Source organism: Rattus norvegicus, chromosome 18, assembly GCF_036323735.1.
Source record: "Rattus norvegicus strain BN/NHsdMcwi chromosome 18, GRCr8, whole genome shotgun sequence".
In the NCBI taxonomy this organism is placed as follows: Eukaryota; Metazoa; Chordata; class Mammalia; order Rodentia; family Muridae; genus Rattus; species Rattus norvegicus.
In genome coordinates this window covers 15,291,759-15,310,027 of record NC_086036.1, presented here as the reverse complement: position 1 = coordinate 15,310,027, position 18,269 = coordinate 15,291,759, and the positions used below count along the sequence as shown (strand labels likewise).

General features: G+C 44.9%; 1 protein-coding gene across 2 annotated transcripts in view; it reads right to left on the bottom strand.

The window, feature by feature from the left end:
• The window catches only part of Mapre2 (microtubule-associated protein, RP/EB family, member 2), a 140,805-nt gene extending 134,279 nt beyond the window's left edge, over window positions 1-6,526 (bottom strand). The window contains exon 1 of one of the 2 annotated variants that reach the window (XM_039097097.2): window positions 6,467-6,526. Coding sequence is in view for 1 of the 2 variants with exons in the window: in XM_039097095.2 (XP_038953023.1) it covers window positions 5,015-5,050 (36 nt within the window). In the remaining variant the exon portion in view is untranslated. Of the gene's footprint in view, window positions 1-5,014 lie in introns of both variants that reach the window. The other variant, XM_039097095.2, reaches the window with a different exon arrangement.
• Window positions 6,527-18,269: the final 11,743 nt, after the last annotated feature.

Here is an 18,269-nt window from a genome sequence, read left to right as displayed (position 1 = left end):
TTGCTGGGAACCAAACCTGGGTCCTCTTCGAGAGCAGTGAGTGCTCTTAACTGCCGAGCCATCTCTCCCAGCTTTATCTGTTAGCATATTTAATGTGTACTTAGAAACACAGGTGTAAAATTACTTCTGCCAAGCTAGGAAGAGGGAGAGGAAACCCCAGGTGAGGCTCTTTGAGTGCAGGGCTGGATGGACAGTGTTTATCACAGTTAACATGCCCTTGTGGCATTTAGTTAGTACTTATTTGTTTACCCACACAAATGTTTTTCAGGATGATCAAGCTATTTACAGAGAAAAGTGCATGGAGAGACAAAAGATAGAGGAAGAAAAGTTAAGATACTTTCTTGTTATAGAAGTGAACACATAAAATATCTGGTGGAAAAGGGCGAGTGAGTGCAGTGGGCAGGTTCTGAAGAGCTTCCTAGAGGAGATGGTCTTGGCTCAGGCCTTCTAGGAGTAGGACTTATGACCTGAAGCCTCTGGATTCCTAAAGAAGAGACCCAGTATTATGAGACTCAGGAACTTCTGGATCACTACACCATCACTCTATTGTCTACTTCCCAATTTGCAAAGTCTAAAGCAACTGTACATGGCACGACCTAATGATGCAATGCCAGCCTCAGCTGAGTTATCATGCTGTGTAGACATTATTGTCTGTTTATTTTTGACTTCGGAAAAGTCGAATCATTTCCCCCGAGCTTCCCCACCACACTTTAAGTAAGTGCATAAATTACTGATGAAAAATATCTATAACTGAACAGAAATCTCAAAATTAGGCCTTCAAACAATGAAACAGTAAGTGCACATATGTCAAGGTATGGTGCACGCCTGGAATCTCAGAGCGGGGAGGCAGAGACCAGAAAGAATCATGTTGTAAGAAGCTGGCTGCACAGCGAGTTTAGGTCAGCCAGGACTGCACAGCAAGAGAAGACCAAGTTACTGGGGGTCACTGGGGGGCTTGTGAGAGGCTGATATTGTATCATTTGGGCTTACTGAGCTTATATCATTTGAGCTTCCATGTTTAACTGTGTTAGCAGAGTCTACATTATTCAGGAATAAACTATTCTTACAAAGTAAACACACAAGAAAATATGAAAAAAATACTATCGTCTGTCTTTAGTGATTATCTGACCTAGGTTCAGTAGGTTTTGTTTAAAATTAAACACCAAGGGTTTAAGTGTTAAGTGCTTATTTAGTTTGGAGTAAATTGAATTGGAGCAAACTAGAAGTCCACCTGAAAATTTTGATGTCAACTTTCAGCAAGTGTTCAAGGCTCTGTGAAACAACACATCCTTCACACAACTCTCCCACTGTGGTAGAGTTGTGCAAAAGAAGCCACTGGGAACATGTAAACACACAGGCAGGGGACAGTCCAATGAAACTTGATTTTGGACCCAAAGTTTTGAGTTTCATGGTATTTTCTAGATGCTTTTCTTTAGACGTTTTTCAATTATGAGATGCTGTAAAGAATAATCTTACAAAATCAGATGGTGGGCCATAGCCTGTGGATCACTGACTGATATGAAGCTGTGAATTTAAGTTTATTTCTAGTTTTATGCCAGGGCATAGAGTTGGCCAGCAGTAATTATGTGTTTTTAGAATTTCACACAATGTATTTTTATCCTATTCTTTCCCATTTCCCATCTCCTCCCAGGTCCCCATTCCCTCCATCCAACTTCATGTTATCTCTCACTCTTAAAAACAAACAAACAAACAAGCATCAGCCTGGTGGTGGAGCCCCGCTCCTTTATTCCCACCACTCCCGAGGCAGAGTCAGGCACATCTCTTGAGTTTAAGGCAAGTCTGCGCTACAGACAGTCAGGGCTACACAGAGAAAACCTGTTTTGAAAAACGAACCAAACCAAAAGGAAAGGAAAGGAAACAAAAGAAAACCAAACAAACAAACAAAAATCAAGAGAAAAAGGCAACTAAGAACATGGCGTCCGTTTGTGTTGGCCAACTGCTCCTGAGCAGGAGGCCTGCCCTGGACTCTGGTTAGTATATCCAGTGTCACTCGAAGAAAATCGAATTTTTCCCTTCCAGCAGTTGTCATTTCCAAATGCTTTGTGACTGTGTCCACCTCCTCTCCTTCATGCTGGGATTTTTGTCTGGTTTGACCTTATGTGGTCTTGTGGGCGCTGCCACAGTTTCTCTGAGTTCATGTGTACGTCTAGCCTGTTGTGTCTGGAAGATGCTGTTTCCTTAAACAGTCTCCCATTCCTTATAATCTCTCTACCCCATCTTCTGTGTTAATCCCTGAGCACTGCAACCCCCTAATTTCTTATAGCTCCCCAAAAGTCAGTCAAAATTTCAGAAAGCACGAATGGATCTATTTGCACTATATCGGCCTTTGGAAAATCCCATAAGCCTTTATTTACTTGGGAGGGGAGAGTACCGGTGAAAATAAATCAGAATTCCTACTTTTAAATACACAGAAACACACTTGTTCTCATACGTATATACTGGTCATTGAGCCCAGGTCCTTGAATATGCTAAGCAGTGTTTCACCAGGAAGCTACATTCATGTTCTATTTTAAGAAGATCAGTAGGCAAATGAGACTAGAAGCAGGTTAACTATTAACCCACTATTCTGAAGCCACTCGTTGATTAATGAATTCCTGAAGGCACTTACAGTTGGACACGCTCTGCTCCTATGACAGTGAACTTCTGTGAAATGAACTTTTGATCCACGAGTGTGATTCTAACACCACAACAGTTATAGTTTATGCTCAAAGCAGCTCAGCGAAGGCATTAGCTGTTATTTCATAGCTATTGCAGAGCTGCGAGAGGATTTTGGCTCCTACATATCTGGAATATAGAACGTGGAACTTAACGAAGCTGACTGCACCCAGAAGGTATCATTTCCCAGTGACCTCGTCACCTTCTGATTGTCGTGAGAACCAACAAGCAGTATGTCTAAGGCAAAGCCTGTGACTGCACTCTAGGTCTGTAGGCATGAAGGTCTACAGAAAACGCACAGCCCAAGCTGTGTATATGGCTGCTGTACACAGGTACAAGGGAAGCACAGAGCCTATCAGTATCTGGTGCCTGCTGTATAGCAGGCAGTGCTGGCCTGAAGGAAATGGAGAATGGGAGAAGAAAGTGTCTGTGACAGTGTGACACAGAGTGACCTGCTGAGAGGGGAAGTAAGGAAAGGAATAGAAACAGAAAGAAGGGAAATAAGTATATTTAATACAATATCTGACAGTCATCCTTTGGGAACTAGTGCTTATGATTTCCTGACAGGCCCTCACTAAAAGTGTAGGCTCGTCTCAAACTGCAGAGCAATCCTCCCAGATCAGCCTTCAGAGTACTAGGATTTCAGATGTGAGCCTGGCTTACGATTATTTTTGTCATCCTTTAAAAAATTAGCATATGATTTGTTTTTAATTAAAGTTAGCCTACAAAGTAGTGGGTTTCCTTCGTGGCATTTTCATACCTACCTTGTTCTTTTTGGTCCTCTTCTCTCACCTCTATCCTTCCTTCCCATAGCATCCTCTACACCCCCCGAAGACCCTCCTGTCCTCATGGTCCACAGAGGCTACTGTACTTTCTCTTCCTCTCTTCACTCTTTTCTTACACTCTCATGATCACCTTTCTAGTTTGGTGACCCCCCAAATACATACAAACATATAAAAGTTAAAGTTTAGGGTCTGTATATGAGAGAAACGTGAAACTTGTCTTTTTTGACTTTCTAAGTCTGAATTGTATAGGTTAAACACCTATGAGCTTGGAATGTGTGTGGCTCAGTACACTCTAGGTTCAACCCCCAATGTGTACAGGTGCCCTCGAGTGACACACACACACACACACACACACACAGAGGTTTGTTCAAAGGCAATCAAAATTTCATATGAAATGTTGGATATAGCCATTTCTATGTAAGCAGCTTATCGAATTTAGCCCCGAATGCACCAAATAGTGTATACTGTTTTAAAAAAAATTGTACACACTGCAAACTCCTTCTCTCTATTTCTTATATCTGAGATAACCCAAACTACTTTACAATTTCCCAAGAGCCTTTAAAAACGTGACATCCACAAAGGAAAGGATGGGCCGTCTGGTTGGCTCCGGTATTCCTGCTTACAGCAGCAAGTATTATTCAAAGCAGGTTGGATGGAGCGCTGGAAGAGGGAGAGGCTTTCACAAGCAAACATCCTGGTCAGATACTAAGATGTGCTTCCAAAGGAGTGGAGTGTGTGCCAGCCAATAAGGACAAGCCATAATGACTTCCTATTCACTGGGCTGGCGTTGGAGCGCAGCCTGCTGACTCACCAGGCTGCTCCTGGTTTATTTCTGCTGGGTTTCCCTGCTGCCTGCTACACATGCGTCATGGCCAGAAGGAAAGTTTCTATCCGTCTCCCTTAACGACAGTGCACACACTAGGCATGGGCAGTGAACTTCCAAATATCCAGTAATAACCAGACCCGAGCCAGGGAAGGGGAAAATATTGTTGTAGGGAGATGTCACAACCTGCCAGGCCTCCAGATGACAGTCACCTGCCCTGCAGTGTGAGTCACCGGCACCCCAGTTTCAGTGTCTTCTCTCTCTCTCTCACCCACTCAAGAAGTTAAAGTAGCTTCTTGTCTCACAACCATGCTGCTGTTAACAAAGTGGTTCTCGACGGGCTATGCAGTTGGAATCACCTGGAAGTTTCGTTTAATACCAGTGATGCGGGGTTCTCTACCCACCCCCAGGACAATCCGACTTAAATGGTTTAGTATGGGATGTAGAGACCAGGAATTCCCCAAATCTCCACAGGTGATTCCAGGAGGAAGCCAAGTTTGGAAACTAGAGCTTCGAAGCAGCATCGTTTGCCCAGGGAAAGGAAGCTTTCTTGTGACGCTTACCCAAAGACCACCCTGTTTCAGAGACCAACAGCAACGGATGTTTAGCTTGGTAGACAAAAGTGACAGCGAGGCGAGTTGCTTCCAAGTGGGACGCTGCCTGGGCGAGCACCCACCCCCTATCCTTGCTTGCTAAAAATCTAGCGTCCAAAAGCAGCACCCCACTTTACCTTTCTGATTACCCGTTGATCTCGGATCTGTTTCATCCTAGCGTCCTGTTCCGCCAAGTCGCACCCCGCGGTCCCCTCAGATTAGAAGCAGGTCCCTCAGACCTCACTCAAGACTGGACTTCTCTTGCACCTAAGCTTGGGCAGAGCCTCCGCCTCGCACCGCGCGGCCCCGGGGCAGATACTTATGCTAATCAAGAAAGTTCCAGCTACTCCTTCCCTCCTCGCACGCGGGCATGCGCGGTGTGGGCATTCACTTGCCCTGACCCCTCTGGAGTGCTTTTGGCATTATCTTTTTGCTTAGTGGGTCCAGATCACTTCCTTTCTTTTCTTTTCTTTTTTTCCCCCAGGGAAGGCTTGGAGGTGAGGAGGTGGTGAATACCAGCTGTGAGTAGGGGGCAAAGGAAGGGCAGCAGGACCGTCTGTGCCGAGGTGAAGGGACAACTAATGTTCGGAATATTAATTACTCAGCGCGCCATTGGCCCAACCAGGACTAACAGAAGGGGACTGGAGGTTAAGACAAAGGCTCCTGGCCCAATGGCTGCTGCCCCTTTCCTCCGAGGCTGCAGCTGCGCCGTTGACACTGGCTTGGCAAAGTAACTCTAGCGGTGACCCAGACCCTTTCGCTCTTTCAGAAGTCCGCGCTGCCTAAGGCTCAGGTTCAGAGCAGAGGGTCTTTTTGAGTCCACCCCTCTTTCCAGGCCTTTGTAGCATCACTCCTTGCTTCAGCGCAGCACTTGGAAGGGTAGACTGAAGAACGCTGCTCTAAACCAGTGTAGTGGTCGCTTCTATCTTTCTGCGGGTGCTGCCTGCCCAACGACTCAGGAGCAGACAAGCAACCCACTGTCCTCGCCACACACCCGATCCCAAGCCCCGGGTCCAGGAGTGATCGGTCCCAGCCGTGAGACCCCTGTCTCTGCACAGGGCACACCAGAGGCGGCCCCAGAGTTTGGGGGTTCGGGAATACACTCCAGATGGTGGGCGCGCGCGGCACTTCTAGATCTGGCCCCAAAGTGCGCAGTTTCTGGCAGCTCGGGAGGCTCTTATCCCGGGTGGTAATCCCAGTCCTCCAGCAGAAGGGGCCGAGCACTGCAGGCGCCCACCTACAAGTCGCCTTCTCCTAGGTGTCCCCAGCCTTCACCCTTCGGCCAGTGCACTTTGTGTCTGCCAGCGTGGCAGCCCTCACTCCCTTCCTCTTCCACTCGTGTACCGCTCTAGCCCCCCACCCAAAGAGAGGGGCGACCCGTAGGAGCCCGACTGCGCGCACACCCTAGGCTGGATAACTTCTTGATGGGCTTGAAGACCCCAGGATCCACTTGCTCTGCGATCTGCAGACAGCAGACCAAGGCGGGGGTGGGAGAGGCGCGGCCAACGCCTGGCCTGGGAGGGACGGACCCAGGGCAAAGGGTGTCTGGGCGCGCCAGGGTTGTACAGCTTTGAATGTACTTGACTCACCTGCTCCGGCGTTGTCGCCTCCTTCTTCTGCTGACAGCTGGGGGCTTTGTTTTCTCCACCCACTCAGCCGGCCACGCTCCGCCTCCACAGACTCACGTGACTCGTCGTCTGCCACCGTCAGAGTCCACTCCGGAGAGCCCCCTTGGCGCCGCCTCTTCCCCGGGGCGCAGGGTGCAGGTGGAGACCCCAGCTGGGAAGGGGACCCACAGGGACGAGGTGGTTCGCTGAGAAACTCCGGGTCAGACCCACTAAACTAGTGAACCAGGGAAAAGTGCCTGGGGAGAAATGGAAATAGCTGATGGCTGGATCTAGCCAGGGGCAGGAAGGAGGGCGAGGCTTGCAGAAAGCATTCAAAGGTGATGCCTCACCCTGAAGTACCCACGCCTGGGGTCTGCACTGCACCCCGAAACTATTTGCACTCATTCCTAGGACCTGGTGGATAATGAGGGGCAGACTATTAGTATTTTTCACGAATATTAACTAAAGAAGCGCCTCTTATCGCGATTAATGACTTAGTAACTACATTGAGGATCCAAATCTACTTCTTGATTCTGTTGATATTCGGGTTCTAGCTGGAAAATAGATTCTGGACTGGAGAAGCTCATTCCGGAAGCTGATTGGTGTGGGCCCTTGTCCATCTGGAACAGCAGCAGCTGTTTTTAATAAAATGAACTAAGGACATTTTCTGGACTCAATACCAGGCTCAGTATCTGTTGCTTTTGGAAGTGGTCCCGACCCCTGCTGTTCACAATACTCGCAAGTGTCTGACATGGAAACAAACTGTGGGACTCCTTCCTTTAGTCCCCAAAGAGCAGGGTCAGCCTTATCCTGCAGCCCCCACCCTTCCCTGGTAACTTAGGGGAAGAATGCATCTCCCCCAGAGTTCATCAAATGGAGTCTTTGTAGGGATTGACTTAACACTCATCCAACATCTTGCGCAGAAGGATTCGCTGGTGACCTTGTTAGGAACCAATTCTGTTTTCAGTGGATCCAGCATTGAGCTGAGATTCTGAGTGGCGCGTGAACTCCTGTGTAATATAAACGCTTGTTTAAGGCTCACACTTTATTTTGTCATCCCCCTCCTCCGCCCCCCAACCCTGGAGCTGAGGACCGAACCCAGGGCTTTGCTAGGCAAGTGCTCTACCATTGAGCTAAATCCCCAAACCCGAGGGTCACACTTTATATAAGTACAAGGTTTACGCACACTCTTTGACACTGGCTAACCCTTGTCGCATCTTTGCTGCCCAGCCCTCAAGCTACACCTCGGGACTGCTATTACTCATTTTCCTTGTTGCTTTGAGAAAATGCCGGCAAACGCAGCTCAAGGGAGGAGGAGTTTGTTTCCCATAGCGACAAGGAAAGAAAGGCTGCAGGAGTGTAAAGTTGCTGGTGGGGAGGCAGAGAGCAGAGAATGCTGTCCAGTGTGCCCTCTCCTTTTTATTCCTCCTGGAGCCACAACCAGGGAATGGTGCTGCCCACCTTCAGGGTGGATCTTCTTACCTGTGTTAATTCTGACTCACAGACGTCTCCTAGGTGATTCTCGATCTTGTCAAGGTGACAATATTAACCGCCACAACAGACATACCAGCTAGCTCATTGCAGGCCCAGTGAGAATGAACCAGAATCCATCCTAGTGCCTAATTAGCTGCTGGGGTCATCCTCGCAGATGTGAAGGCCAGTATGTGCAGCTCAGTATGTGAAGCCCAGTATGCTTGCAGGAGGGGTGTAGTATCAAATGGGGTGTAAGAACAAGGTAGCCACCCCACAAACAATGACCATTCCCACAGTTCACCAGACATAAAGACGAGTAGATGTTGGTGAAATGAACAAAAATTGGCCACAGGGCAGTGGAAATCATACTTGTTCCAAAAGTTCATTTTCTGCTTTAAAGCATGATATATTGGTTCTCAGACATTGAATTAAAAAATCATTTTGCTTTTCATTACAGATAATACCCAGCTGCCTGTTGGATGGGTCATCTATTTTAATATTGGAGCACGTAAATGGATTGTTAAGAAGATGTACATTTTGCCTCCTCATTAAAAACCTTGAAATTTAAATGTAAATGGCTTTATTAATGAAGATCCGATATTCTCGGCTCCCAGGATGAATGGGGATGTCATCGGACTTCCCATTCCTTGCCTGTCTTTGTCTCTCTGTGCACCGAATGGAGGTGTTTCTAAGATTAACTCTTTCCCTCTCTACTGATGGCTTCACATGTTCAATTCATGTTTGAGTTCAGTTTTCAAATGCGTGGAGGTTGCTTCTAAATCCAGAGTTACATCCTTAACCTCTTCCCAAGTCTCTGTTTGCATTTCCAAACACTTGCTCTGCGTTTCCACTGAATTTCTGAGGAGCCGTTAGTGTGCTCTAAATTCATCTCCTTCCTCTCATAAAATGGATGCCTTCTAAAGGTTTTAAATCAAGATGGTTGCCTGTGTTGGGCAACCCTCCACTAGTGGTCTAGAGGTCTGACAACCGTGTGGACCAGACAGCATGATTTATCTCAACGATCTGCCAGCCGTTCCTTGGTATTTGCTCTAGATTTTGTCTTCAACAATGACGTCAACAACTCACATGTGAATGTGACTTATAGGTGTAATAGCCCCATGAGCAGCTGTGTTTCGAAGGGGTGGATCAGCGTGAACAGAACTGGTGAGGGACTGTGTCCTTCAGGGTAGGACAGGCTATGCTGCTGTAACAAAATCTTGTCTTCCTAACCTGCTTCATTCCTTTGCCATCTCCATGAGCACACCCCAGGAAAGGGAGCAGGAGGAACTGCACAGCAAACTTCAGTGCTTTCTCTTACAAACTACACAAGTCTTTCTCATGTTTCATTGCTTAAAGGACATTCTCTTAAATTCAAGCTTTAAGGAACTGTGTACGCAAAGGAGTAGGAGCCTGGATCGTTTGTGATTGTGGGTAATATCACCCACGGTGGTCTACTTAGAGAAAGTTAGGGATAAAATTAAACTGACAACAGTTTAGCTATGATGGCAGAAGTTAACAAGAATTCCCAGTTGGGTGAATGTAGTACTGTGTGGCTTTTTTGGGGGCGGGGGTTGGGGGAGGCTGCTAATAAAGTGCTATTGCAATACAATATTCGCAAAAAAAAAAAAAACCACTTGTCTAATTGAGGTCCATCAGATCCATCTACTTCAGGCACTGGTCATGGGGTCATCTGTGACAAAATGTCATGGTGATTCCCCAGATAGCATATCTACCTTAAACATGTAAATGTGCAAAGCCACAGCAACACAAGATGGTTCTCTAATTTTGATGATGTTCATGATTTCTTTTTAAAACATGGATGAGTGTATGTGTATAAAGAATGAAGTCTTAAAACAAAAGGGGTAAGGGGATAATCAGGATAAAATTATCCCCAGTCATCCACATGATTGTTTGAACTAGGCCTTTGACCAAGATTTTCTGGTTATGTTCATGGAGCTTTTTACCAGAGCCTTTGACAAATGAGGAATGGTAACAATGTGGCAAAAATAGAATGGTTTTCAGAAAACTTTGAAGGGCTAAGATTAAATCAGCTAAATTAGCCCCATATATCTTTCCAGACTTGATACATCATAAGAGATAGCCACTAATGTCTGCTATAAAATCTACAATACAGTGCAGTTAGAAGACAATATTTGGTGATGGCTGCCGAGCCATGGTTTTTATTTCAATCTTGTGATATCTCTAAACACATATGTCAGTGACTGCACTCCATAAAACTCTTTCCCCATAATTGTTTTTTTTTAAATGATCATTCTGATATTGACAGCTTCTATGTGCATTTCTACAAATATCTAACACGAGGGACTAAAAGGAGACACAGTTATTAATTAAGTCGTGAACTTTTTGCCTAGCCCATCTGACTGATCCCTAACCCCTTGAGTCTATGCTAAGTTGTACTGTTGCCTTAGATATGATTTGTAATCTCAGGAGATAATGCCAGAGAACTACTTATTTTTCCCCCATCTTTATTAAATTGGGTATTTATTATTTACATTTCAAATGTTATTCCCTTTCCTGGTTTCCAGGCCAACATCCCCTATCCCCTGCCCCTCCCCTTCTCTGTGGGTGTTCCCCTCCCCATCCTTCCCCCCATTACCACCCTCCCCCCAACAATCCCAGTCACTGGGGGTTCAGTCTTGGCAGAACCAAAGGCTTCCCCTTCCACTGGTGCTCTTACTAGGCTATTAATTGCTACCTATGAGGTCAGAGTCCAGGGTCAGTCCATGTATAGTCTTTGGGTAGTGGCTTAGTCCCTGGACAAAGAACTACTTATGGCTAGTAGCCTGAGGTGAAAGTGTTCATTACCAAGGTATGATGGCGCTTATTAAGATGGACAGTATCAGTGCCAAGATGGTTATGGCATGCAGGGACCACTGCCTGGTGCCGTGTGAAGCACCTGAGAGTTACAATAAAAAATCCACCAACTCTAAAGCACATGTGGATCTCTGGGAGCGATATTTGTGAGTTGCCTAAAGAGTGTCATGAAGTCCAGTTTAAACATCTCCCCAGTTTCTAGCTTTACTCATTAGTCAACCCTGCTGCCTCCATAAACACATGGTGGAAGAGGAACATGCTCATTACATAATGTGTTTATGAAACATAGGCTTTGTTTATAGTATACCGATGGGTCAAAGTTATTCTGTGACAGAAGTGTTTATCATTTTTGATGTGCTGGAAATAATTCGCATACAAAGAATTAAGATGATACATAACTTTTAATGCTGTGTAGAACAGACTTAGCCAAAGGCAACCATTTATTCTGTTTGATTTTTCTTTTACCTTCCCTGCCCCCACTTTGTTTCCAGATCTAGGATCACATTTGGAACTTTGCACATGCCAGACAACTGGTCTACCATCCAACCCCAGTCCTTGTCCTTTTGGTTGTCTTGTTTTGAGACAGGTCTTGCTAAGTCACTCAATTTGGCTTTAAGTCCCCCGTGGGGCTCAAGCAGGCCTTGAACTCAGAATCCTCCTACCATAGCCTTCAGAGCAGCAGGGACTCCAGACATGAGTTACCAGACCTGTCTTATCATGGTGCACATTAAAGGCAGAGGTTCGACTAATCCGTTGATTTGTTGAGAGGACTTAAGCGTTACCAGTAAGTAGCATATACTGACATTGGCCCTGACTTGGTTGGTGTGCAGATCCACAGAGGAACTTACTTACCAAGCTCAAGGAATTCTGAAGGGAGCGATGGGACGCACAGCATCAAGGGAGAGTCCCTAATACTCTGCTAATTCTTAAAAGAAGCTCCCATTCATCAGCTAGGTAAATGCATTTAAATAGATCTATGCATTATATCGTCTAGTTTGACCAACTCAACCTGTAATAAATAGATAATTTAAACTGACTGAAGGTGCTGGGAACAGTATGAACATTAGAAAATTCTCACAAAAGTCCTTTGAGTCCTGGGAGCATCTTTGAAAACTGAAAAAAATTAATAATTTCTTCCAATCACATCCTCCCTTCCTTTGCAGACTTGGCTCCGTGGGAAGCACACCTATTGGTTCTCAGAGCCATCACGCTAAGCGCTGAGATTAAGCACACTCACTCATATTTGTTAACTGACCTTATCACAGTACAAATTTCCCAAATTAGCTATGCATGGTGAAGCTCGCCTGTCACCCCAGTCCTCAGGAGCCTGAGGCTGGAGAATCTCAAATTGGAGGCAACGTCATGAATTTGATGTCAGCTGCTTAGGGAGACACTGTCTCGAGCAAGGAAATAAGAACTTACAAAACTGTGAAACGTATTTACCCACACTATTCTCCTCCAACTATGTTTAGGTGACAGCAGCAGATTTTATCTCTGCACCAAGAAATAGCATACAAAACAGGACTTACTTCATTTCCATTTCGGGCATCCAATGTTAGATTTTGTGATATTTTTATGTGTATAATATGTGACTATACTGTTCTACATGTTTGTATTATTTACAAATCAACATATATGTGTGGTGGAATATTACTCAGCTATCAAAAACAATGCCTTTATGAAATTCATAGGCAAATGGATGGAACTGGATAATATCATCCTGAGTGAGGTAACCCAATCACAGAAAAACACACATGGTATGCATTCATTGATAAGTGGCTATTAGCCCAAATGCTTGAATTACCCTAGATGCACAGAACACATGAAACTCAAGACGGATGATCAAAATGTGAATGCTTCACTCCTTCTTTAAAAGGGGAACAAGAATACCCTTTTGAGGGAATAGAGAGGCAAAGATTAAAACAGAGACAGAAGGAACACCCATTCAGAGCCTGCCCCACATGTGGCCCATACATATACAGCCACCCAATTAGACAAGATGGATGAAGCAAAGAAGTGCAGGCAGACAGGAACCGCATGTAGATCGCTCCTGAGAGACACAGCCAGAATACAGCAAATACAGAGGCGAATGCCAGCAGCAAACCACTGAACTGAGAACAAGACCCCCGTTGAAGGAATCAGAGAAAGAACTGGAAGAGCTTGAAGGGGCTCGAGACCCCATATGTACAACAATGCCAAGCAACCAGAGCTTCCAGGGACTAAGCCACTACCTAAAGACTATACATGGACTGACCCTGGACTCTGACCTCATAGGTAGCAATGAACAGCCTAGTAAGGGCACCAGTGGAGGGGGAAGCCCTGGGTCCTGCTAAGACTGAACCCCCAGTGAACGTGATTGTTGGGGGTAGGGCGGCAATGGGGGGAGGATGGGGAGGGGAACACCCATAAAGAAGGGGAGGGGGAGGGGCTGGGAGATGTTGGCCTGGAAACCGGGAAAGGGAATAACACTCGAAATGTAAATAAGAAATACTCAAGTTAATAAAAAAAAACAAAACAAAACATATATGTGTGGGATAAAAGTCTTACCTAAGGAGTATGTAGGCAAAACAAAAAACAAAAAACAAAAAAACCAACCCAAAACAAACAAACAACAACAACGAAAAACCCTGAAAGACAGAAGACAGTGTTAGAGGAAAGGTATCTAAGATCCGGCCTGCTTTCAGAAAGATGGCTTCAACAGTAAGGAGCAAAGTCTGGACGAACAGAGTCCTAAGAATGACCTGACTTCAAACAGTGGCACCGTGAAGAGCAGAGGTCTGCAGCGCGCATGCGTGCGCGCGTGCGTGCGCGCGGTTATTTGCAGGTCTGCATCTTGCCGGTCTGAATGGACAGTGGAACTGGATATGATGAAATGGGACATTAAACAAGATATGGAATTCAGTTTAGGACACGTTAAGTCATAGGTGCCTAAGGGATTCCAGGAAGAAATCTAGAAGGTGCTATAAATAAAAATCTGAAAATCAGGAGAGTCCAAAAGTGTGTATTTTATAGTAATTGAATCTATAGTCCTTTTAAAAACAGCTGTCCTTAAAAATATTCCATACAAATCTCCCAGGAACTCCATCTTTTGGTGCAGACCAGGACACCCCAGTCCTATTATTTCCGTTTCTCCAGATTTTTCTGTGTACTATAGCAGTGTGCCCTCAGGATTCTCCCTCACACCCCACCGCCACTCTTTGGGGGCGAGTCTTTGGGGACTTAACCACTTGTGGTAACCAGCTCTGACTTTCCGGTTGACCCTCTCAGCCTTCTCTTGTAGCCCACGTTCATTCCTTTGTGCTACCTGGTTATCCACAAAAGTGCTTTCTCCCAGGTTCCTCCATTGGTCACACTGGGCTGGAGCTCAGGTAGGTGATTTTCATAACCATTCCTCTCCTCCGTTATACTCTCTATGGATTTATGCCCAGTCCAGCTGCGGCCTGCTTAGGAGCCCCTCCTCCCACCCTAAGTCCATTCCCTGAGGACGCTGCCTCTTAGTGCAGACCCTAGCCCACTAGCACTTTCCTCTCAGTCTTTCCTACTAGCTCATCTCTGTTTCTTTCTGTAACGGACTGACCTATAGAAGCACTCTCTACCAGGAACTCTATAGAGTGCCTAAGATCCAGAGAGGGCAGTGCCATCAAAGAATGATGCTCACCTCACAAAGATAAAAAGTAGATATTGAAACCAAGGAACGCCTCAAATATCGTAACTCCAAATGACTAGACCCCCATTGTAAAAACATGAACAGCCAAGACAAGATGCCTTCAGCAGAAGCAGAAACCCCATTGCAACAGGCCCCGAGAAAAACCTGAGCAGCAAGCCTCGCCAATGGACATAGGAGACATAGAAGACAGGATCTCAGGCATTTAAAGCCAAGGTAGAAGAAATAGAAAATTTCATCAAAGAAAATGTTAAATCAAAAAAGAAATCTAGTCACAAAGCATCCAGGAAATCTGTGACACTGTGAAAAGACCAAATCTATAAATAATAGAATAGAGGAAGGAGAAAAAAAAAAACAGATCAAAGGCACAGAAAATAGTTTCGACAAAATCATAGAAGAAAATGCCTCTAACTTAAAGAAGGAGGTGCCTATTAAGGTATGAGAAGTAAACAGGACGCCAAATAGACTGGATCAGGAAAGAAAGTCCCTTCAGCACGAAATGATCAGAACACTAAATGTACAGAAGAAAGACTATTAAAAGCTGTAAGGGAAAAAGACCCAGTGACATATGAAGGCAGACCTATTAGGACTACACCTGACTTCTTAGTGGAGACTCTGAAAGATAAAAGAGCCTAGCCAGATGTTCTGCAAACATTGAGAAGCCACAGCGGTCAGCCCAGACTACTCCATCAGTCAAAACTATCAATCGTTGCCGGGCTAATCCACCAGAGAACACACACTCTTGAAGCCGAAGAGAAAGTCTGTCTTGCTGGTGGTGGCTGCATGGGGAACTTGTCCAAATCATGCACCCAAAGCTTCACCATTCTTTCTCTTTTATGTACAAAAACTGCATCCTGGTTGACACACTTCAGTCAGCAAGAACAGTTCCTGAGAAGCAAAAATACAGAAGCCAAAAAGCAATGTTTGTGCATCTAAGGTCTTTCCTGGATCTCAAAACAGCGAAGTCTTTGATGGACTAGATCGTTATCTTAGTATTCTCTGCTGTGAACAGACACCATGACCAAGGCAATTCCTATGACAGAAAGCATTTAGTTGGAGGTTTGCTACAGTTTCAGAGGTTTAGTCCACGGCGGAAGCGTAAGGCACGCAAGCAGATGTGGTGCTGGAGAAGTAGATGAGAGTTCTACATCTGGATCCCCGGGCAGCAGGGAGAGACTGTGGGCTTGGCATGGGCCTTTGAAACCTCTAAACCCACTCCCAGTGACACAGTTCCTCCAACAAGGCCGCACTTCCTAATCCCTTCAAACAGAGCCACTCCCTGATGACCAAGCACTCAGATCTATGAGCCGATGTGGGCTATTCTTATTCAAAGTACTACAGTATTTATTTCCATTTTAGTAGGTGTTGGGGGTCTATATGCTGTGTTTTAAAGTCAGAATGGTGCCTCCAACGTGGTGATATTGGTGCTAAGGTCTGTGAACCTATTGCACAATTGCAATTGACAGAGGAAGAAACGCATTCCATAAGAAAACCAAATTTAAGCCATTCCATCTACCATTCCAGCTCCACAGAAGGCACTAGAAGGAGAACTTCAGTCTGAAGAGATTAATCACACTTCAGAAAACAAAAGGAATAGATGATTTCAGCCCAGTAAATTGCAAGATGGGGAAAATCCACACTCTATCAATAAACACTGCTTATTGATAACTCCCTATCAGTGGTCTCAATTTCCCAATAAAAAGACAGAGGCTAACAGGATTAGAAAACAGGAGTCATCTTTCTGTTGCATCCATGAAACACATGTCACTATCAAGAATAGACATTACCTCAGGGTAAAGAGAATGGAAAAACATATTACAAACAAATGGATTAAAAAAGTGAGTGTAGTTATTTTAATATATATCAAAATATAGTTCAAATCAAAATTAATCAGAAGAGAGGGGAAGACGCTACATACTCATTAAAGAAAAAAAATCACACTAAGAGGATATCGCAGTTCTAAAGGTATATACTAAACTCAAGGGACCCATGTTCATGAAAGAAACATTACTGTAGCTAAACTTGCATTTTGACTGACCTTCACATAGAGATAACGGGTACCTTCAGTACCCCACTCTCCCCATAGCTGGGTCATTGAGACAAAAACTAAACAGAGGAATGTTGGGGTTAAATAACATCATTAATCAAACAGATCTAGTAGACATCCATAGAATATTTCACCCAAACACAGGGAAAATATACTTTCTTCTCAGCAGCTGGTGGAAATGTCCCCCAAATTGACCACATGTAAGGACACAAAGCAAGCCTTACGAGGTAGAAGACAATGGAAATAATCCCCTACATCCTATCTGAGCGCCATAGGTTAAAACTGGCTACCAGCCATCACAGAAAGCATACAAACTCATGGAAACTGAACAATTCACCGCTGAATGCGAAATGGGTCAATCAGAAAATTAAAACCTTTTAGAGTTAAATGAAAATAAATGCACTACATACCCTAATATACGAGGCACAGTTAAGGCAGTTCTAAGTAGCTACATAGAAAATTGGAGAGAACTCATCTTAATGAGCGAGTGACCCTCCTGAAAGCTCTAGGACACCAGAACAACACCACCAAACGAGTAGATGGCAAGAAATAATCAAATCAGCTGGAAGTAATGAAATAGAAACACATAAAAAACAGCAGAAAGAATAAATGAAATGAATGGGTCTTTGAAAATCAATAAGATTGACAAATGCTTAGACAAACTAATAAGGTTAGAGGTGAAACTTAGGACATTACCCTAGACATAATGGAAATCCAGAGAATCATACAGACAGCCTTTAAAAATCTGTACTCCACTAAACTGGGAAACCTAGAAGAAGCCTCACGCATGCAAACATCTTGGAAAAACTTTCACCAGTTCCACTTGTCGTAGCTTTCAGGAAAAAATTCATATGGGAGAGAAATGATTTGTGTGTAAAACATGCAGGAAACTGTTCATTCCCTCTAGTGATCTTTCCAGGCATCAAAGAGTTCACTCAGAAGGGGAGCCTCATACATGTAAGCGTTGTGGAAAAGCCTCAGCCACTCCACTGGATGCAGGTGTCACACTAGTCAGTAGCCTAATGCGTTTAAGCACTGTGGGAAAGCTTTCACTTAGCACAAGATTAATTCTCGGAAATTCAAGATGGCAGCGGCCGCCAGCACTCTTGGGATAGTGGGGCTACTCCAAGGAGTCTTAGAAACACATGAGGCTCCTCAGGGAGACTCGGCTGCAGAGGATGACCCTGCAGAGGCACGGTATCTCTGGAACAACTTCAAAAAGGTCTCCTTGAAAGACTTCTGTGCTTCATGCTGCTTCCGGGAGCAGTGTTGATGTCCGTGATCCAAACTGCTATCAGAAACCATGTTGTAGTCCACACGCAAACCATGCTGTGGCCTAAAACCATGTGGAAGTCCATGATCTGTGCAGCCACAGGTTGCTACGGGCAAGGAAACATTTTTTTGCAGTGCTCTTGATGGCTCCAGACTCACAATCAAGAATGAGAGATATTGAAGGCTTCTGTGACAACTCCTCAGTCCCCCTCCACACACACAAAAGGATCAGGACAGGAAGCTATTGAAGAGCATCCTTAAAAACTGTGGTAAAGAAACTGTGGTAAAGGTAGCTCTTCACAGTTAGGCTTCTGGTGGGGTGTGGGGTGAGGTGTGGGGGAGCACAAGAGTGGGAGAGTGGACATGGGAAAAATGGGAATCGAATGTGATTGGGGTGCATTGTGTGAAATTCTCAAGTAATTAATAAAAGTCTATCGGGAGAAAACCATTTACACTGCAGAGACCCCTCTCCTTTGTAAAACACTGGAAAACTG